This window comes from Chiloscyllium plagiosum, chromosome 25 (assembly GCF_004010195.1).
Source record: "Chiloscyllium plagiosum isolate BGI_BamShark_2017 chromosome 25, ASM401019v2, whole genome shotgun sequence".
Taxonomy (NCBI): domain Eukaryota; kingdom Metazoa; phylum Chordata; class Chondrichthyes; order Orectolobiformes; family Hemiscylliidae; genus Chiloscyllium; species Chiloscyllium plagiosum.
The window spans coordinates 44,681,120-44,702,467 of NC_057734.1; the positions used below are offsets into that span (position 1 = coordinate 44,681,120).

The 21,348-nt window shown below is 39.3% G+C and overlaps 1 protein-coding gene across 1 annotated transcript in view; it reads right to left on the bottom strand.

The window, feature by feature from the left end:
- zgc:63587 (uncharacterized protein LOC393431 homolog) overlaps positions 1-21,348 on the bottom strand; it is a 139,062-nt gene that overhangs the window by 115,728 nt on the left and 1,986 nt on the right. The window contains exons 2-3 of the mRNA XM_043716054.1: positions 13,966-14,128; positions 11,733-11,784 (exon numbers count right to left, since the gene is read on the bottom strand). Coding sequence (XP_043571989.1) covers positions 11,733-11,753 — 21 coding nt within the window. The 5' untranslated portion in view covers positions 11,754-11,784; positions 13,966-14,128. The remainder of the gene's footprint in view (positions 1-11,732; positions 11,785-13,965; positions 14,129-21,348) is intronic.

Genomic DNA, 21,348 nt, shown 5'->3' on the forward strand with positions numbered 1-21,348 from the left:
TAATCCAACCCTGCTCTTCCAAGAATTTGGAAACCTCATCCTTAATGATGGATTCTAGAATTTTACCAACAACCGAGGTTAGGCTGATTGGCCTATAATTTTCCATCTTTTGCCTTGATCCTTTCTTGAACTAGGGGGTTACAACAGCGATCTTCCAATCATCTGGGACTTTCCCGGACTCCATTGACTTTTGAAAGATCTCAACCAACGCCTCCGCTATTTCCTCAGCCACCTCCATCAGAACTCTAGGATGTAGCCATCGGGGCCAGGAGATTTATCAATTTTAAGACCTTTTTGCTTTTCTAGCACTTTCTCTTTTGTAATGGCAACCATACTCAACTCAGTCCCCTGAGTCTCTTTAATTGTTGGGATATTACTCATGTCTTCCACTGTGAAGACTGATGCAAAGTACTTATTAAGTTCTCCTGCTATTTCCTTATCTCCTATCACTAGGCTTCCAGCATCAGTTTGAAGTGGCCCAATGTCTACTCTTGCCTGTCGTTTGTTTCTTATGTATTGAAAGAGCTTTTACTATCATTTCTAATATTACTGGCTAGCCCACCTTCATATTTGATCCTCACCTTCCTTATTTCTCTCTTTGTTATCCTCTGTTTGTTTTTGTAGCCTTCCCAATCTTCTGATTTCCCAGTGCTCTTGGCCACTTTCTTTGATAGATTTCCTGACTTCCTTTGTCAGTCATGGCCGTCTAGCCCCTCCCCAGATAATCTTTCTCTTCTTGGGGATGAACCTCTGTACAGTGTCCTCAATTTTACCCACAAACCCCTGCCATTTTTGCTCTACTGTCTTCCCTTCTAGGCTCTGCTTCCAGTTTATTTTCGTCAGTTTCTCTCTCATGCCCTCATAATTATCTTTAACTGTAACTGTATGTCTTTAAGGTTGACAAGATTTTCTTAACTCAAACTTCTCAATGACTGTGATATGCAAATATGTGGATCATAAGCATGGAAGAAAAACAGTCAAGTACATTTAAAACAATTTTGTTTGATTAAAACAAGGTCAAAACACTTTTGGTTGCTGTGCTGCAGCACTCCATGTTCCCTCAGTGATAAAACAAAACAAGCAGTCAGCATCATAATGAGCCCCGCAATGAATAGAAGACACCTTAGCAACAGCTAAAACAATTCTGAGCACAAGAAAACAGACATCCATCAAATTAACCATTTCAGTCTACGAAAATAACATGAATTAATACATCACAATATCTCTCTACACAAAATTAAAGGGTTTTCCCCAATTATTTGTCAAGGTCATAAATCTCAGATTGAGTAAAAGCACACACACTGTTTGATGGGGAGACAGTAAATCCAACAGTTTAGCCAGAGAAAACATTGCTACAGAGATAGAAAGATACAGGACTTGGAGACAAATCTGAACAAACAATTGCCCGCAATCACTTGTTAGATCACAAATAAGACAATAAATCAAAATTAGGGAGGAAAAGAAAACTAGAGAAGTGTCACACAAAAAGAAATGTCATCTATTGAGGATAAAAAGTGCAATACCCTCTTTCCTCTGCTCTCCCATCCCTAGTAGATCATTATCAGTTCATAACAAGACAAATTACTCTGCACAAATCAAAGTCAAGCCATGTAAACATGTACTGCTTCTAAATTTACAAGTTACAATGAACCTACACTCTACAAACACTGCTTTTATTGACATGACACTTTCGTTCCTCGATGTCAACAATACTGAAAGCTAACAGATGAACAACATTGGAGAAAAGCTCCTCTCCACACTTGCAGATATCTATCTGCCGTGGTTAGGCTGGTTCCCTGCTGAGTACAAATCTAGTGACCACTTTCTCAGATGTGATTAAGTTGAACAATTTAATTTTTTTTTTAAGACTACTCCAGTGAATTTCTATTTTCTAAGAATGAATTCCCTGCAATTTCTATGGGGAATATATTATCTTTACAGCTCAGTATTCAAATTCAGGGTCAAAAAAATTCAGGAACACAGACACCACTTCAAAATAAGCACTGACATTTGTTTAAGGATTGTTCAGTGTTAGGAAACAAAGCTTTTTTTTGGTGAAGAATTAATATTTATCAATATGCTACTGATTACATGTATATCTGCTTATAGTCATTGCATGGCTTGGATCCTCTGGCATGGATTGAGGATTGGCTGTCTGACAGAAGGCAGAGAGTTGGGATAAAAGATTCTTTTTCAGAATGGCAGCTGGTGACACGTGGTGTCCTGCAGGGTTCAGTGTTTGGGCCGCAGTTTTCACTTTATATATTAATGGATGAAATTCGCTGATGATACGAAGTTAGGCGGACAGGCAGGTAGTACTGAGGTGGTGGGCAGGCTGCAGAGAGATTTAGAGAGTTTAGGAGAGTGGTCCAGGCAATGGCTGATGAAATTCAACGTGAGCAAATGCGAGGTCTTGCACTTTGGAAAATAGAATACAGGCATGGACTATTTCCTAAACTGCAAGAAAATTCAGAAAGCCAAAGAAAAAGGGATCTGGGAGTGCTAGTCCAGGATTCTCTAAAGGTCGAGTCCATGGTTAAGAAAGCAAATGTAATGGCATCATTTATCTCAAGAGGGTTGGAATATAATGGCAGCAATGTGCTTCTCAAACATTATAAAGCTCTAGTTAGGCTCCATTTAGATACTGTGTACAATTTTGGACCCCACACCGCAGGAAGGACATACTGGTACTGGAGCGTGTCCAGCAGAGATTCACACAGATGATCCCTGGAATGGTAGGCCTAACATACGATGAATGGCTGAGGATCCTGGGATTGTATTCATTAGAGTTTAGAAGGTTGAGGGGAGATCTAGTAGAAACTTACAAGATAACGCATGGCTTAGAAAGATGGACGCTGGAAATTTGTTTCCGTTAGACAGGGAGACTAGGACCTGTATGCACAGTCTTAGAATTAGAGGGGGTCAATTTAAAACGGAAATGAGAAGACATTTCTTCAGCCAAAGAGTGGTGGGCCTGTGGAATTCATTACCACAGAGCACAGTGGAAACTAGGAATTTCAATGTCTTCAAGGCAGAGATTGATAAGTTCTTGATCTCGCAAGGAATTAAGGGCGACGGGGAGAGTGCGGGTAAATGGAGTTGAAATGCCCATCAGCCATGATTAAATGGCAGAGTGGACTTGATGAGCCGAATGGCCTTACTTCCACTCCTATGTCTTATGGTCTTATGTGGCCTATTCCCTTGAGCAAGATGCCCAACTTCACTACTTTGAAATTGTATAAATGGCTTTTCTGCTTTTGAGGTGATTGTCCCAATACCTATGAACTTAGTTTTTCACCGTTTTACAACCAATTTACAACTTCTGACCATCCAGTACCATACAAACTAAGGTTACGGGAATCAAGCACAAATGAAACTTGGAAGTTTAGATCCTTTTGTGGAGGATCACAAGATAATGATGGTTAATGGAGAACTTAAATGGTTAATTTTGTACTTAAGAGTTCTACAAAATATGAGATCCCAATTGTTTAGAAAGATTGCAAAAAATAGTTTGTTTTTAAAACTCAATGTATTAAAATGCAGCAAAAACACAATGCTTGTTTTAATTTTGTTATTGATCTTACTTCTTAATAAACTAATTTATAACTTTTCATCCAAGTCTTAGGAAACATTAGTTTGATCTTTATCAGTCAGGAGTGAAGTATGTACAGCAAAATCATATCTTTTTCAGTACACATCTTATGAAAGGGATTAACTATTTACCCTCTCATATATGTTTACCATTCTACACCACATAAACTATCATAGTCAAAATCAGATAGGAGAAGGGCTTCTACAGGGAAGTAGATCATATCTAAAGCTTATGCAAAATGCACGAGAGAATGGTCAGAGAACTGAAATGTTGTACATGCTTTTAAAATAAGGGAAAAAAGGTAAATCTGGTAATTACATGTCAGTTAGTTCAAATGCCTGGGAATGATACTAGAAACTCTGGAGAAAAATTAACAGCCACTTAGACAACCATGCACTGATTAAAGAGAGCTAGCATGAAGTTCAGAGCAAACTGCCTTTGAATTTTTTGTTGGAGTAACAAGAGAGGGTAAAATGTGTACATACTTGACATTCTATGTATGCTTTCTAAGAGTCCATACCAGATTTATCAGCAGGGATGCTTAGTTGCAGAGCAGAAACAAAAAAACACCTAAAAGGACGGAATTAAAAATCACACAATGTCAGATTATAATCCAACAGGTTTATTTGGAGCACTGTTCCCCCCATAACTATTTGATGAAGGAGCAGTGCTAAGAAAGCCAGCGCTTCCAAATAAACCTGTTGGACTATAACCTGGTGTTGTGAGATTTTTAACTTTGTCCACCCCAGTCCAACACCGGCTCCTCCACGTTAAGGGACAGAAAACAGAGGCCTGTGGTTCACAATCGCTCTAACTGTTTCGGTTCTTCTGCATGGGCCTCCAAGATCCATGCATGGCAGCAACATCCCAGATAAGAAGTCAATGCTGGGAACATCATTGGCATGCTGATCATCCTGCATGGACCTTCAGAGCAGCTGCACAGCCACTCAACTTAGAAGAAACTTAGTTGTGATAATTAGGTGTTCAGAGATTTGGAGGTTTATATAGTCTTCTCCAATATCTGGTACGAGACCCACTGTTTCTGATATACGGGGACTTGGGGGAGCAGTATTCAACTTGAGAAATTTGCAATCTGCCGCCAAACTTGCTCAGTCTCAGACTTCCTGCTTTTATTTCAAATCTCCAGCATTCTCAGCATTTTTCTTTGACAAAATTCCAAAGGAGGAAGATCTAGGAAGATTGTTCACTTTGAAGGGAATCTCTTAAGTTATCTCTGATAACCCTTTCCAACACTTTACCCACTCTGAAGAAAGGCTCACAGGTCTATAATTTCCAGGGTTGTCTCTACGCCCCTTCTTGAACAAAGGAACAACATTTGCTATTCTCCAGTCTTCTGGCACGATTCCTGTAGACAATGACGATATAAAGATCAAGGCCAAAAGCTTGGCAATCTCCTCCCTGGCTTCCCAGAGAATCTTGGAATAAATCCCATCTGGCCCAGGGACTTATCTATTTTTACACTTTCCAGAATTGCTAACACCTCCTCCTTGTGAACCTCAATCCCATCTAGTCGAGTAGTCTGTATCTCAGTATTCACCTCGACCACATTTTTTTCTCGAGTGTGAATACTGACGAAAAGTATTCATTTGCTGCTTCCCTGGTCTCCTCTGACTCCATGCACAGCTTCCCACTACTATCCTTGATTGGCCTAATCTTACTCTAGTTATTTTATTCTAATAGACCAATAAAAAGCCTTAGTGTTATTCTTGATCCTGCCTGACTCCTCTTAGCTCTCTCTTTAGGTCTTTCCTGACTAACCTGTAAGTCTCAAGTGCCCTAAATGAACGATCACATTTCATCCTAACGTAAGCCGCCTTCTTCCTCTTGACAAGAGATTCAACTTCCTTAGTAAACCACAGCTCCCACGCTCGACAACTTCCTCCCTGCCTGACTGGTACATACATCAAGGACCCATAGTAACTGGTTTTATAAAACTCAATAAGGTCATCTCTCAGCCTCCTATGATCTAGGCAAAATAGCTCCAGCCAATTCAGCCTCTCATTTTAGTTCAAACCCTCCAACCCTGGCAACATCCTTGTAAATTCTTTCTGAACCCTTTTCTGAACCCTGTTACACAACATCCTTCCTACAGTAGGGAGGCCAGGATTGAATGCAGTAATCCAAAAGTAGACTAACCAATGTCCTATACAGCCAAAACATGACATCCCAACTCCTTTAGGGAGAAAGTGAGGTCTGCAGATGCCACGATTCCTGTAGACAATGACGATATAAAGATCAAGGCCAAAAGCTTGGCAATCTCCTCCCTGGCTTCCCAGAGAATCTTGGAATAAATCCCATCTGGCCCAGGGACTTATCTATTTTTACACTTTCCAGAATTGCTAACACCTCCTCCTTGTGAACCTCAATCCCATCTAGTCGAGTAGTCTGTATCTCAGTATTCACCTCAACCACATTTTTTTCTCGAGTGTGAATACTGACGAAAAGTATTCATTTGCTGCTTCCCCGGTCTCCTCTGACTCCATGCACAGCTTCCCACTACTATCCTTGATTGGCCCAATCTTACTCTAGTCATTTTATTCTAATAGACCAATAAAAAGCCTTAGTGTTATTCTTGATCCTGCCTGACTCCTCTTAGCTCTCTCTTTAGGTCTTTCCTGACTAACCTGTAAGTCTCAAGTGCCCTAAATGAACGATCACATTTCATCCTAACGTAAGCCGCCTTCTTCCTCTTGACAAGAGATTCAACTTCCTTAGTAAACCACAGCTCCCACGCTCGACAACTTCCTCCCTGCCTGACTGGTACATACATCAAGGACCCATAGTAACTGGTTTTATAAAACTCAATAAGGTCATCTCTCAGCCTCCTATGATCTAGGCAAAATAGCTCCAGCCAATTCAGCCTCTCATTTTAGTTCAAACCCTCCAACCCTGGCAACATCCTTGTAAATTCTTTCTGAACCCTTTTCTGAACCCTGTTACACAACATCCTTCCTACAGTAGGGAGGCCAGGATTGAATGCAGTAATCCAAAAGTAGACTAACCAATGTCCTATACAGCCAAAACATGACATCCCAACTCCTTTAGGGAGAAAGTGAGGTCTGCAGATGCTGGAGATCAAAGTTGAAACTTTATTGCTGGAACAGCATTTAAAGTGTATTAGTTATAAAGCGATTCCAACCCCATTAGTTTAAATGGTTATTACTCAATCCCAACTCCTTTACTCAATGCACTGAACAATAAAGGCAAGCATACCAAATACCTTCTTCACCATGCTGTCTACTAAGATTAACTTTCAAAAATGAAATTAATTGGCTAAAGACTCAATCATAGCAAAATTGCAAAGGATATAGAAAGTAAAAGGAAGTAGATTAAATGGATTGAGTCTTGGTTAGCTCTTTTAAAAAGCAATGAAGTAGATGACCTTCTTCTGTATTGGACTATTCCATAGTTGTTACATGTCATTCTGCAGTAACGTGCATTTCATTAATGCAAATTCACTATAACACAATTGACAAATTGGGGGCACTGTTCCTAAAGTGCAAGCTTTTAAAGTGTATTAGTTATAAAGCGATTCCAACCCCATTAGTTTAAATGGTTATTACTCAATTTTCTTCTGACACGAGAATGGACCTACCACGTTAAAGCAGAACTGACTGTATATTACTCCACTGTATACGGCTGGGAAATAAATAGAACGGACATAACCCACTGCAAGGAATACCAATGATAATACAGAGAGGCTTAGGCATAATATAACTTTATGGAAAGCAAGTCTTCACTTATTTTTGGCACTAAGTTAGCATTTGTCTATATCATACTACCCACACACTTTCAGCTTCTGAAACTGTTAAATGTTTGATTATGTGTCTTCATGTAATGCTATAAAGTGACAATGAAACAACACATGACACAGAAATTTTCCACCAACTTGGAAATTAAATAAAAACACAAAAGATATGATTTTAACTGTGGTTTACCAGAAAAGCTGAACACAATCCACTCATGTTTGATGTACCGTACAAACGTACTTTTTTCTCAAGAATGCTGTTACAATCATCCTGGGGAACCGTAAATCGAGATAACCAAATTTACTTCATGACTCCCAAAGAAATTACCAACAAAATTTTACTCTTTGTAACTTTTACTTTAACAGGAATCAGAAATAATGTAGTCACTCATGAATTAACGGGCAAAAAAAACTTTACATATTTCACTGATATTGCAAATTTCAGCTATTACAGCATTGTTTATATCTTTCATCAATTCATACACAGTTTGTAACTGATGCCCTGGATTGTCCTGAACCTGTTTAGCAAGGACCATTTTCACCGTGGGTAAACCAGCTGATGAGCTCCTGTGTTGCTCATTACCTGATCCAGAGGACATCAGCTGGTGAGTTTTGCTCAGAAAATTGGCTCCATATGGGGCATCAAGATGCAAATTGGGAAAAAGGAAGACTTGTATTTTGTCTAGCTTTTTCCATGACGTCAGCATGTGTGAAAGTACTTTAGAGTCAATGAAATACTTTAAATGTTGTGACTGCAATGTGCAAAGGCCAGTTTGGGGCTGTTTGGACAAGTAGTTATCAGAATTTGCTCACGAACATCAATAAGCTCCCGGCTCTCCTTTGAAGTAATGCTATTGGATCTTTTATACCCATCTGGTGGGGACAGGAGGATCTTGGTTTAACACCACACCAAAAGTCAACACCTCTGACATACGTCAGCCCTAGACTTTTGTGCTCAAATCATGTAGAGAAAATGGAACATAAACTTCTGACTCATCAGTGCGACTATGAGCTATGGCTGACAAAGGAGAACACAAAGATAGTAATCCCAGTAACGATAATTTTAACATATAACTTACATATTTGGCAGTGATATATTGAGTACTACGTACCCAAAGGAATATTGAGTTTTTCACTGAAAATGCCAAAAGGTGGACATCATTTACAAAAATAAATTTCTGAACTAGTACTTTACATGTTGCAATATCTTCTATAATATATTTTGTCCCAAGATATAAATTCAACATATTAACACAGACAACTGAATTCATGAAAGCAGAGTTTATCCTGAAGACTACTGCACACATTAGGGCAGATGATCAAAGGTCCTCAGATTCCTGTCACACAATGTCGGGAACCTCAGTGAATAGTGAGAATGTTTGGGTGGAACTGCTCTCTTCCAGTGAAGATTTAAGCCTTATATCTCATTGTAGAGTTACTAATTGCTCCAAAACCAAGCAATTTGGTTGATCAAATGTGTAGCTCCTGTTGTAATGCAAATTTCACTTTAAACAGTCAATACAACAAAGATACAAATTAAACAAACACACGAGAGGATATTGCTTGTGGATGACAATTTGTAGCTATATAGCTCTACAATTTGATCTCCTTTATTTATACAGTGTAGGTCAGGAGTCCTACTCCCAACAGCTTTTACATTTATCTTCAACAATACACATTTCTACAAATTCACTACCCTGGGATCACAATAGTCCGATGGTATAGCTCTCCAGAATAACATTCTATCTGACCAAAACCAAACACCAAATTCACTACTTGGTCACTCTTGGTATATCACCTAACCTTTGAATATTTCCAAACTACTTTCACAGCCTACCCAACATCAGACTTCTTTTAGCTCACTCAAACAGTGCCTCGGAGCTCCAGCATCTATATGTTAACTCTCTTCTGCTTCCAGCTTTTTGTGCCAATCAACTAAGAAACTGTCATATATTATCTTTTTCTTGTTGGTACTGCCTCCAACTCAAGAGCTGCTTAAATCGTATGGACAACTAGTTTCTGTCCCAGAAAATTAAACTGCATTTTTCTTAAAAAGATAAACAAATATGCTTAAAAACATTACACATTCCACAGACACGTTTTAAAAACTGCAAATTTCCTTACTGTTCTTCTTCTAGCTTAATGGTTGTCACAACGTATAACCAATTTCACAGTAGTGAAAGGAAGCTGTTTGTGGTAAAATGGAAAAGGACCTGAAGAATCTATGTGAGGCCAGCTCGGCAAATGCAAGGTAAAGAATGATTGGACAAAGCCCAAACAATATGGGCCTCTTATGATTCACAATCTGAAGCTCTGCTCATAAATAGATTTTTATTTATTTATCCAGGATTTGTTACTGAATGCCTTTGAGATGGAAAGAATAACAAAATTCACTCATCAAGTCAAGAATTGAGAAATGATCCATGCACTGCAGCTGCTGAGCATAATTTAGAACTAGTTTATGGAGGCGATTGTTGATTTGACTGTGATACTTGAATGACAATGATGCAATGACTTCCATTCCTAGAGGTTACATAGGGGTTCCTTCCATTGGAATTCTCAACAATGAATGGAAGCCTGAATAACACTGAATTTGCAAATTTCTATGAAAAAACAACCTTTCAAAAGGCTCCGAGTACATCAAGAAATGTCAGTTATTTAACTTCACAGTAAAACTACATAATGCTCTACAGAAAAAGAGGAATCTTAGACAAAAAGTAGATTTAAAAATGGTCATTAATCATGTCAGCTCAAACAAGAACAATTTAAGAGAAGCTAATTGTGTGCACTGTTGAATGAACCTGATTAATCTGAATTAATTCTTCTAGAAGCTCATTCCACAGTTGCTGCTACATTATCCAGATTGGACACAGCTTCGCATCAGACTCCTATGGGATCTTATAATGGGCTTACTATTGCTCAGAAATCTTGTGTATTGTTTGCAACAGACATTTTTCAGTGAAGCAGAGGTGATCAAGTGTTTTATCATAGAAAAGATGCAAAGAATATAGCAGAGAGGACAGAGTAAATACTGGCGAGTGTTTGGGTGACAGCTCTACAATACACCCCATTCGGTCCATAAGCTTGACTAAAGTTCTGGTGGTCTATCATTTCAATTCTCTGCCTTACTCTAATGCTGATATTTCTGTCCTCTGCCAAGTGCTTTGTTCTTGTGCAGTTCAACACAGACATGGGAGCAGCACTCCTCCTCTCGATTAGGCACTTAATCTTCCAGACTCAGCATTGTGTTTAACAGTTTCACAACCTATCAGGTCCATTTTGCTTCTCTTCTGTGGTTTGCTTCAATTTTTCCTCTTATTATATTTACTGACGTCCTCCACAGAGGAAGCGGCAGGGAGTGGTGATGGAGGAGAAGGTAAAAAGCCAGGGGGGAGTTTGCAGAAACAAGCTCCCCACCTCTCTGCTCCTTCTTCCCTCCCAACAGTCCCTGTTCTCCCCGCCCACATGTTTAAACAGGGCATAGAGTGCATATGCACTCTTATCAGCAAACATAGCTGTCCTCGAAATACAGTGTGAACCTTTATGGAAATGTATCTCTCTCTACAGATGCTGCCTAACCTGCTCAGAATTTCCAGTTATGTTTTTTTTTAAATATAGAGGGGATTGGATTCAGATTCATGATACAGAAGAGTACATGGAACCAGTGCACACTTGCACTGAGTGATAATTAATCCAAAATGTCAACAAGGTCTTTTATTCTGTTTGTGATGTTTGAACAAATAAAATGGTGTCTCATCTTAGATCAGTTTTAGATAAAGCATATCCTAAACATTAATTTTAGGGAATCAAGGATAGATTCCAGCTCTTCCTTCACATTCTTTTGTTTGTTCGAAAATAGTTAACAATAAGATAAATCAAATAGAAATTGGCCATGTGGATGCGCAATTCAGAGTTCAATTTTTATCGTACGATAATCTGTTATGGGAGCAGACCCATCATCTCTCTCCCATTAACCCAGAATTGGAATACAAACCTCTATCTCCCTAAATGAAGTGGTTAAGCACAAGAATGACTTGACAATACATGTCTTTCCTCCTGTTATATGCGACATTAAACTCAAGACCATTATTTATAATATGCCATCTGCCCCAACCTTTCCTGTTATGCTGTCTGCATATCATAAACTGACAACTAAACTAACTGTAATCCCCTCACATGCAAACAACAAGCACATCTGCCAAACTATGTCACATTAACACAGTGCAATGATCATTGATATCATTCTTCAGTAGTCACCCCAGACCATTTAACACAAAAATAATTCACCGTTCAACATTGAAATTATTACTGTTTTCTTCCAGAATCAGGGTGGGAAGTGCAATTATATAGCTACACAGTAAACTAACTCACCTTTGCCTTTTCAGTTGACATATTGGCTGTTAATTTCAGAGATTACCACAACCTGCACGAAAAATAAAATACAAATAAAAAATAAAAGCACGTAAGATATTAAGAGATAGATCAAGGATCTCAGCATTCATAAAATGGATTGGGCACATCTTCAGGATAGAGCATAGCAAATTAGAGTCACATGGCAATTTCTGAATTAATTACATGTTTAGACACCATGTTATTTCCGATTCAGTACAAACTATGGTACAATTTAATCACTAACAGCTATAGGTCAAAGCACAGAAATGGAACTGATAGCCACTCAGTTCATCAAATGCACCAGTTGTGCTCCAAAATTAAAACTTCTGCTCAGAACCACTATTAGAGCTGTAATAAAAGCACATCTCAGCATATTCTGGCCTGGGATGAGGCACTCAAAACTACTACAGGAACATTAGGCAAGACCTCACCACAGCACTAAAGCTCAGGATATATATTATAACTGAGCTAGCAGAGAGAAACAGAACATTTCTCATTGCAGATTTGGCATAAATGTCAGATTATGTTCTTTGACTTGAATATGTAGTCATTGCTGAATGATATTACCGCTAATGTTTTGACATAACCTTTAGTACTAGCATGACTAACTGCCTCACCTCCTTAAATTAATAGGTTGGTGATTTTTTCCATTCTTTGCACAGATAACCACATGCAGATGAATCAGGTAGAATAATATCAACTTGAGATTTAATTTTGTCCTTTACTTTACCTTGAAGATTATATCTTGTTGCATATCAGCTAATATATTCTTTATCATAAGCAAATACAGGGTATTTTGAGAAGCTGGTCACAGCACAGAACACCTGCTGCATTCTCAGACTGTGAAAAGCACAGGAGGCTCTATAACGGACAGGTTTGTGATTCTGTAAAACACGCTTTCCACGCTAGTCTAGCTCCACAACCAACCTGGAATTCCCATGTTACACAGCATACTAGAAATAAAAAACACTTAATTTTTTTCATTCCTGACAACTGCTAAGTTGGTGCAAAATTCCACTAGCTATCTCACGTGTAAGATAAAGCTCCACAACTATCTGAGGAAGGAACAGCGCTGAAAGCTAGTACTTCCAAATAAACCTGTTGGACTATAACCTGGTGTGCGATTTATAACTTTGTCCACCCTCCATCCAACACCAGCACCTCCACATCATCTCAGCAGACTAACAAGGCTTATGGGAATGAAATAGTTGCAACAGTTCAGTGGATTAGTTGGCAGTTTGGTGCATGGACACAATTAGAGAGAGTCTACAGTACCCTGTGCCCACGAAATCATGAATGGTAAATTTTATTTTTAGGTATCCATACCTAAAAATAACAAAAGTTAACAACTGTGGGCCAAATCGCGTATCCATGATTTTTAACCTATTTTTAATGAGCTCCACACTCGCGAATTTTATTATTCACAGGGAATTCTCCAGAACAGAACCACTGCAGATAGAGAGGAATGACTGCATATAATATTTCCACTACATAATGTTTCATATTTCACATATATATGCTTTAGAGAACACTACACTGTTTAATGTGAGGCTCTGTCAGTAATTACCTAGTGCAATCTCCAAACTAATCACGCTATTGGAGTTCCAAGGTTCAGTGGGTTTCACCATCACGTAGTGCTCATTCACAGCATAGATGCACTTAAACAACTGTCATTTTCTTTTACAATACATTCCACAAAATTGTCCTGAGGCATTTCATAGACAACACTTTCACAGCAAAAACTATAAATTGCCTCATTTTAAACGTGATGGGGAAATTTAAAAAAAATTAAGTGCTTCTTACACAATGTTATGCAATGACTAAGTTCAGTCTTCAGGTGAAGCTGGGTTAGAGAGCAGGGAAAGTTGAATTGGAGTGCAGATGTAATTCAATCTCTATTTTAAGTGACACATGCTGTGCCTAGGTTTATGTCTCCTTTACAAATCTCTATGCCCATATTTGTAGCAGCAGCTGACTCTAAACTTGTCACATGATAATTCCAGCATCCCGGGTAGCACTTGGAGCAGCAATCTCAACCCAGGGACAGAGCTGGGACAAGGGAGAAACAACCGAATCACAATCTCAAAAGCTTTTTAATTGGTTTATTTATAATTTGTGGTCACAAAGTAATAAAACATGCAAGCAGACAATTTTTTTTTCAAAAATAGATTAGCCTGGTAAAGTTCTTCCCATTTATAAGATTTTCCTGTACCTCTGATACTTTGTTGTTCACTGCAAAGACTGAAGCAAAGCTTTCCAGTTGATTGATTAATGTTCTGTGGTAGTTAACAGATTTCAGACAGCTTTTAGGTCCGATTCCCAAGCGTTAGCGAGTTAAGCGACAGAAATCAGGCTACTCAGTTGGCCTCAGCAACCTTGCAGTAGAGAAAAAAGAAAAAAAATACAGTTAGTTACTACTACTGATGACTTACATGTAGACATACTGTTACTGGGGTCCTACCACATACGCAAATCGACAGGTAGAAATTCATTTTTGGTGGTAGCATACATTTTGGGTTACTGTATAAGTTCATGTAGACCAACAGTTGCACTTCCCACCCACTACTTTGTTTCTCTTATCTGAATATCACACAAGCTGAATAACTGGAGACCCATCTAATATCTGAAGTCAAATATTATCTTATACAAATAAGAAAACAATTTCTGCCCAATGGTAGAGAAAAGCATGCTTAATTATATTTTAAGTATTAAAATTGTTGAAAGAAGAAATATCCACAGTCACATTCAGTCTTTCTGAAGAACCAACACATACAATATATCCAGAGCATTTCCCTTCTATACTGAGGCCAGCATACACTTTCAAATGTGTTTGAATGTTTATGCCAAAGCAGTCCTGAAAAACGCAACTATTTTCCCAGGACTAATAGTTGCATTCCTGCATTAAAATGAATAACAAAACCTGTGTTGTCCCATAATGTCATCCTGAGAAACAACACAGCGGAGACCTGGAAGCCAGCCCACTAGAATTCAGGTAGCTAAGCGACAGAGTTATACATTTTAAGAAGCATTTAACATCTACTGCAAAATAGCAATCATTATGTAACATTCCCATATCCTGGTACTTTTAACCATCAAATGCTGACACTCATGCTTATACACTTCATGGGTCACAAGCAAGGTGCCACCATGAGGTGAACGGCTGCCAAAGAGAACTGTCACCTAGCATTAAAAGTCTTCAGAATCAGCTATGCCATTAAGCGCAGCACTGTGGTATACAGATAAATCACTGGTTTGTCACATCACTAAACAGCTTCATGCCATTTACTGGCTTCCAAGGTCCCCAACTCAGTTAGTTCAGAAAGAAACTTTAACTGAGAATAGCACCACTAAGATTACAGTATAGAGTCAAGCTTTGCCAAGAGTCCACTATATCTGTACACTGTACTGGTTTGCTCTTTAACAGGAATTAATGAATTTTATGCCATTTCCCTGCTCTTCCCTTGACTTCTTCAAAGCTCTGTCTTTTCAAAAACGAATTCCTTTTTAAACAATATTATTAGTCTCGGCTCAACGCTTGTGGTGAAGCATTTATGCTCTAATAAGCAACTGCCTCAGTGTTCCTTCTGATACACAACTCTTTCATTCCATTTGCAATTCTGAGCTTTGCCCAAATTTTATTTGCCAACCTGTGGAAACAAGTTTGTATTATTCCTTTCCTTAAAAATGCTCACAAATTTGAAAAACTTTGATTACAAATTTAACATTCTCTGTTCCCATTTATCGTCTTTCTTCCAGTATCATTAACAATGTATCATCATTTGAAGGATATTAGGATGACTTAATGTGCTGCCTAGAACGCAGTAAAAGAAATAATTTGCATTTACATAACAACTTACAATCTCAGGATGTTCAAGAGTCAAATTAAGTATTTGTGAATCACTGTCATTATTGTAATGCAGGGATACACAGTGTCCAATGTGCACACAGTGATGTAGATAATTTGTTTTCATGACATTGGTCAAATCAATGAACAGTCCTTCAGTTTAAAATCTTATCCAAAAGACAGCATGTACCTCATTATTGCATTAATGTATCTGCCAAGATGAGTTTGTGAGAGTCAATGCACTGCCTTTAAACAAAACAGAATCTTACCAACAGAAATTATCCCAGTACAATGTCAATGCTTGGAAAATTACACCAATTAAGTTAGATATGACCTATTCATAACAAACCCTTACTCTTAATTTCTAGTTAGGCCACACATTCTACAATTCACTAATTTCAGTCTATAATACAGACTCCAGAAGAACCCAATACATGGTTAAGACAAACTTCAGTCTTGCCCTTTACCTCTTTGTCGAATAGCAATGTAAGGTTTGTTTTTGCTACTCTCCAGTAGAATTGCTGGCTTAAAAAGTTTTTTTTTTGAGAATCATGGTTAACTATGCTGTCATTGTTTGTCCTTACCCCTTATTGACTGAATAATAAATTAAATGTGTTTACCTACCAGATGCTCTTCCAAAATAAAGCTAACGAAACAACTGTGGTTGTTAAAATTCAATAAAAGCAATTTTGAAACATCAAAACAAAAACTCAGATTTCAACTATATTGCACAATGGAGTGAGATCCCACATTCAAGCGCTCAGCTCCCAAAGGGGTGCAAACCACAAATGTACAAACGCATAAAAAGGAGCAATGGGGAAAAAAGAGATAAGACTTAACTACATCTGCTTTGTATTCACAAAGTAATCTAACAATGGGATTTTGCAACAAGATACACAAGATGTTCAAAACATTATGGGAATAGAAACAATTACATTTCCAACAAATAAAATTTTATATAATTAAAATTCAAACATTTCATGAAGATTGAAACGCAACATCAAAACTATCTCTTGCCCATCTCTCACCTCTATAATTTATTTTAATTTTATTTGAAATCCAGTAACTGCAGATTATAGATCATGAGAGCGCTTTTAGGAACTCAAGTCACTTCAGATGCCCATTATTTTTTAATTTTAACTCACGGAATGTGGTTATTATTGACTACGTCATCTTCCCTGCTTACCTTCAGAAGATAGTATTGGCTGAATGGCCTGAAGATAGCAGCTCATGTTCTACTAATTCAAATTATGACTATCTTATTGCTTTTTTTTATATACACTGTTCGGAAATGAGCTTTGGTGGCGAGCTGTTTTTTATTGTCTGCCCCTAATTGCCCTTGAGGTGGTGGCGACGAGCTGCCTTTTTGAACGGCTGCAGTCCATGAGTTGTAGGTAAATCCACAATGCACATTAGGGAGGGAATTCTAGGATTTTCACCCAAGGATAATGAAGAAATAGTGATATATTCTGAGTCAAGATAGTGAGTAGCTTAGAGAGGAACCTGCAGGTGTATCCAATGCCCTTGTCCTTCTAGATAGAAATGACAATGTGTTTGGAAGGTGCGGCCTTAGGATGTTTTGTGAATTTCTGCAGTGCATCTTGTAGATAGTACACATTGCTGCTACTGAACACTAATGGTGGAGGGGGTAGATGATGGTGCCTATGCTGCCAAATAAGGAGGCTGCTTTGTCTTTGATGGCATCAAGCTTCCCAAGTGTTGTTAAAACTGCACCCATTCAAACAAGTGGGGAGTATTTCATCACACTCCTGACTTGTGCCTTATAGGCAGGCTTTGCAGGGTCAAGTGGTGAGTTAATATTCCTAGCCTCTGACCCACTCTTGCACATATGGTGAGTCCAGTTGGTTTTTCTCAATGGCAACACCAAGGATATTGATCACCATTGACTATCAAGGGGCAGTGGTTAGATTTTCTCTTATTGGATATTCTCATTGCCTGGCATTTGTGTGGAGCAAACATTATTTGCTACTTTTCCATCCAAACCAGCTGTTGTCCAAATCTTGTTGCATTTGAATATGGACTGCTTCAGTAGCTGAGGAGTTGTGAATGGTACTGAACATTGTGCAATCAAACATCCCCATTTCTGACTTTATGATGGAGGTAAGGTCATTGATGGTTGGACCAAGAACTTTACCCTGAGGAACTCCTGCAGAGGTTTCCTGCAGCTGAGATAACTAATATCCAACAAACACAACCATTTTCCTAAGTGCCCCAGTAAGACACCAACCAGGAGCAAATTTCTCCCAACCCACTGACTCCAGTTTTGCTGAGACTCCTTGATGCCACACTCAGTCAAATATAACCTTTTCTGACAAGGGCTGTCACTCTCACCCTTGCTCTGGAATTCATCTCTTTTGCCCATGTTTGCCCAAGGCTATAATGAGGTCAGGAGCAGAGTAACCCTGACAGAACCCAAACTAGCCATCACTGAGCAAGTTATTGTTAAGCAGGCGCTGCTTGATAGCACTGCTGATAACACCTTCCATCATTTGCCTGATGATTTGAGAGTAGACTGAGGAGGCAGTAATTGGTCAGGTTGGATTTGTCCTGTTTTTTTGAGAACAGGATATATCTGGGCAATTTTCCACATTGTAAATGCTAGTATTGCTTATTTCTATATCCCTTGCTTTCATTAGTACCTAGAAATCAATCTCTGTCCTGACATATCCAATGACTCTAAGCTTTCAAATGCCTTTGCTGAGAGAATTCCAAAAGATTCTAACCCCTCAGTGAAGAAATTCTTCCTTATCTCGGTTCAAAATAGCTTGCCCCTTATTCTGAGACAGTGTTCCCTGGTTCTGGAACACCATAGTTTGGGAGACATCCTTTCTGCAGCCATCCTGTGCAGTCCTTTAAGAATTTTGCAAGTTTCAATTAGATTACTTCTCATTCTGCTGAACTCCAGAGCATCAAGACCCAGTGTCTTCAATATCTCTTTAGAGGACAGGCCTACAAACCCAAACATTAGTATGGTGAACTTCCATTGTGCTCCCTCTAAGGAGGACATGCCCTTGAGTAAAGAGACCAAATCATCTCTCGACATTCTGGACGCATTTCACCAGTGCTCTATTCAATTGTAGCTCCAAGTCCTGTAGCAATAGAGGCCTTTGTACCACCTGCCTTCCTAATTGTGTGATGCACAAGTAGATTAGTTCCGTGATTTACAAATGAGGACATCCAGGTCACATTGGATATTAAAGCTTGCCAACCCCCTCTCATTTATGAGATGTTCTGCATATCAGTTAATTCTGCCCAAATTTCTCAATGATACAATAAAAATAAATCTCATTCAGTCAAATTGCCAGGGGTTCACCCACAAATGTGTGTTAAGCAGAGCTTCAGGACAACATTCCTGTGATACTTGATTTGCCCGACAAACACCATCTACCAAAAATCAGGAAAACATATTGATACATATTGAAGAAGGGCTTATGCCCGAAACGTCGATTTTCCTGTTCCTTGGATGCTGCCTGACCTGCTGCGCTTTTCCAGCAACACATTTTCAGCTCTGATACAATAAATAGGCTAGGATTTAAACTTTTCTGAGATGAATACTAATTTATCACAGTCAATGAGACAAAAGTGACAGAATCAGTTTCACATTGCTTAGATGGATACAAAATTACACTTTTGAACTGGGTTATTTGCCTCTTTTCCAAAAACTGAACATTAAGACTCTCATATTTCTGAGCCACTTGCCATACTTAGAATATTTTAGATGACGTGAACGTCAGACAACAGGAACTCATTCTCCAGTAAACTCTAGCCTCACTCAACACATTGTCAACTGTACAAATTCAGCCTGACCTAATCTGAACCATCAGAGCTCAGTGAGCATAGAAGATATAGGGATAACAATAAAATATTATGTAATATTTACTGAAGTAATCTGGATTAACCAAACCCTACAGTGCAATGTCAGCTAATGGTTCAACAGAGAAGTGAACCACCGTGACACCTTCCATACACTACAAACAAGATACCTACAAGTGTGTTGGCAAGTCTCTGTTAAAGTACTTGACCTTAGCCTGGAAAGTAGTTGGATTGAAATCTGGCCCAGTGCCCCTGCACACTAAAAGGGAATGATGTGGCAAGGAATCTACTCCCAATCACAATCTACTGATTCCACCTGGCAAGTGCAAGATTAAGAGTTAAATTATGATATCTGTCAATGGTGGGATAGCATGCTGACAGATCAAGAAAGGCAGATCGAGAAAGAATAGCCACTGATGCAATGCATTGGTGAACTATTCACAGACAAAGGTCACAACCTTCAGAACAGAATATTTGGAGCAATAGATAATAGATTGCAAATAGCTGCTATGAATCAAAAAATCCTACCCAATTCAAAACAAATAAAGTAAGTCAATAATCATACAATGCATTCCTGTGCAGCTTAATTTATTTTGGTTTGAAAATATTTTGCTTATATAAAAACATACAAGCATTAAGGAAAACAATATCTTTACCATAGAAAACATAGATATAATTATTTTCTACATTACATGGAACCACCTTATTTTTTGGGTTTTTTTTTCTGACTAGAGGTTTCCACATTATATGTCTCCAAGTCCTCCATTTCTTCCTCTCACACTGTCCCAAACAGTACCCTTCCACTGAAACTCTCATCTGCCTGGCTGAACTGGTCCTCAACTTCAACTTCTCCTTCCAATCCTCTCACTTCCTCCAAACAAAAGGGGTAGCCATGGGCACCACATGGGACCAAGCTATGCCTGCCTATTTGTTGGATATGAGGAACAGTCCATCTTACACAGTTACACCAACACCACCCCCAACTGTTCCTCCGCTACATCGATGACCGTATCGGTGCCGCCTCATGCTCCAACAAGGAGGTTGAACAGTACATCAACTATACCAACACCTTCTACCAGACCTCAAATTCACCTGGACCATCTTGGAAACCTCCCTCCCCTTCGTGGACCTCTCCATCACAATCTCTGGTGACTGACTAACCACAGACATATAGTACAAGCCCACCGACTCCCACAGCTACCTTGGCTGCACCTCCTCCCACCCTACCTCCTGTAAAAACGCAATCCCTTATTCCCAATTCCTCTGCCTCCACCGCATCTGTTCCCCAAATAACAAATTCCACCTCAAAGTCTCAGTTGCCCCCCCCCATTCCACGATTACAACTTCCCTTCCCACATGGTTGAAGATGTCAGGTCCACACCCCCCACTGGCCCACACCCCACTCCTGGCACCTTTCCCTTCCACCATAGGAAGTGCAAAACCTGTGCCCACACCACTCGCCTCACCTCTGTCCAAGGCCCCAAGGGATCCTTCCACATCCGTGAGAAATTTACCTGTACCACTACCAATGTCATCTACTACATCCGTTGCAACCAGTGTGGCCTCCTCTACATTGGGGAGACAGGACACCTTCTGGCAGATGGTTTCGGTGAACATCTCTGGGACACCCGCACCCACCACCCCGTGGCTGAACACTTCAACTCCCCCACCCACTCTGTCAAGGACGTACAGGCCCTGGGACTCCTCCACCGCCAAATCATTACCATCTGATGCCTGGAGGAGGAACACCTCATATTCCACCTTGGGACCCTGCAACCACATGGGATAAATATGGATTCCAGCAGCTTCCCCATTTCTCCTTCCCCCACATTATCCCAGTCCCAAGCCTCCAATTCAGCACAACCCTCCAAACTTGTCCATCACTCCCCCTCTGACCTATCACCTTCTCCCTCACCT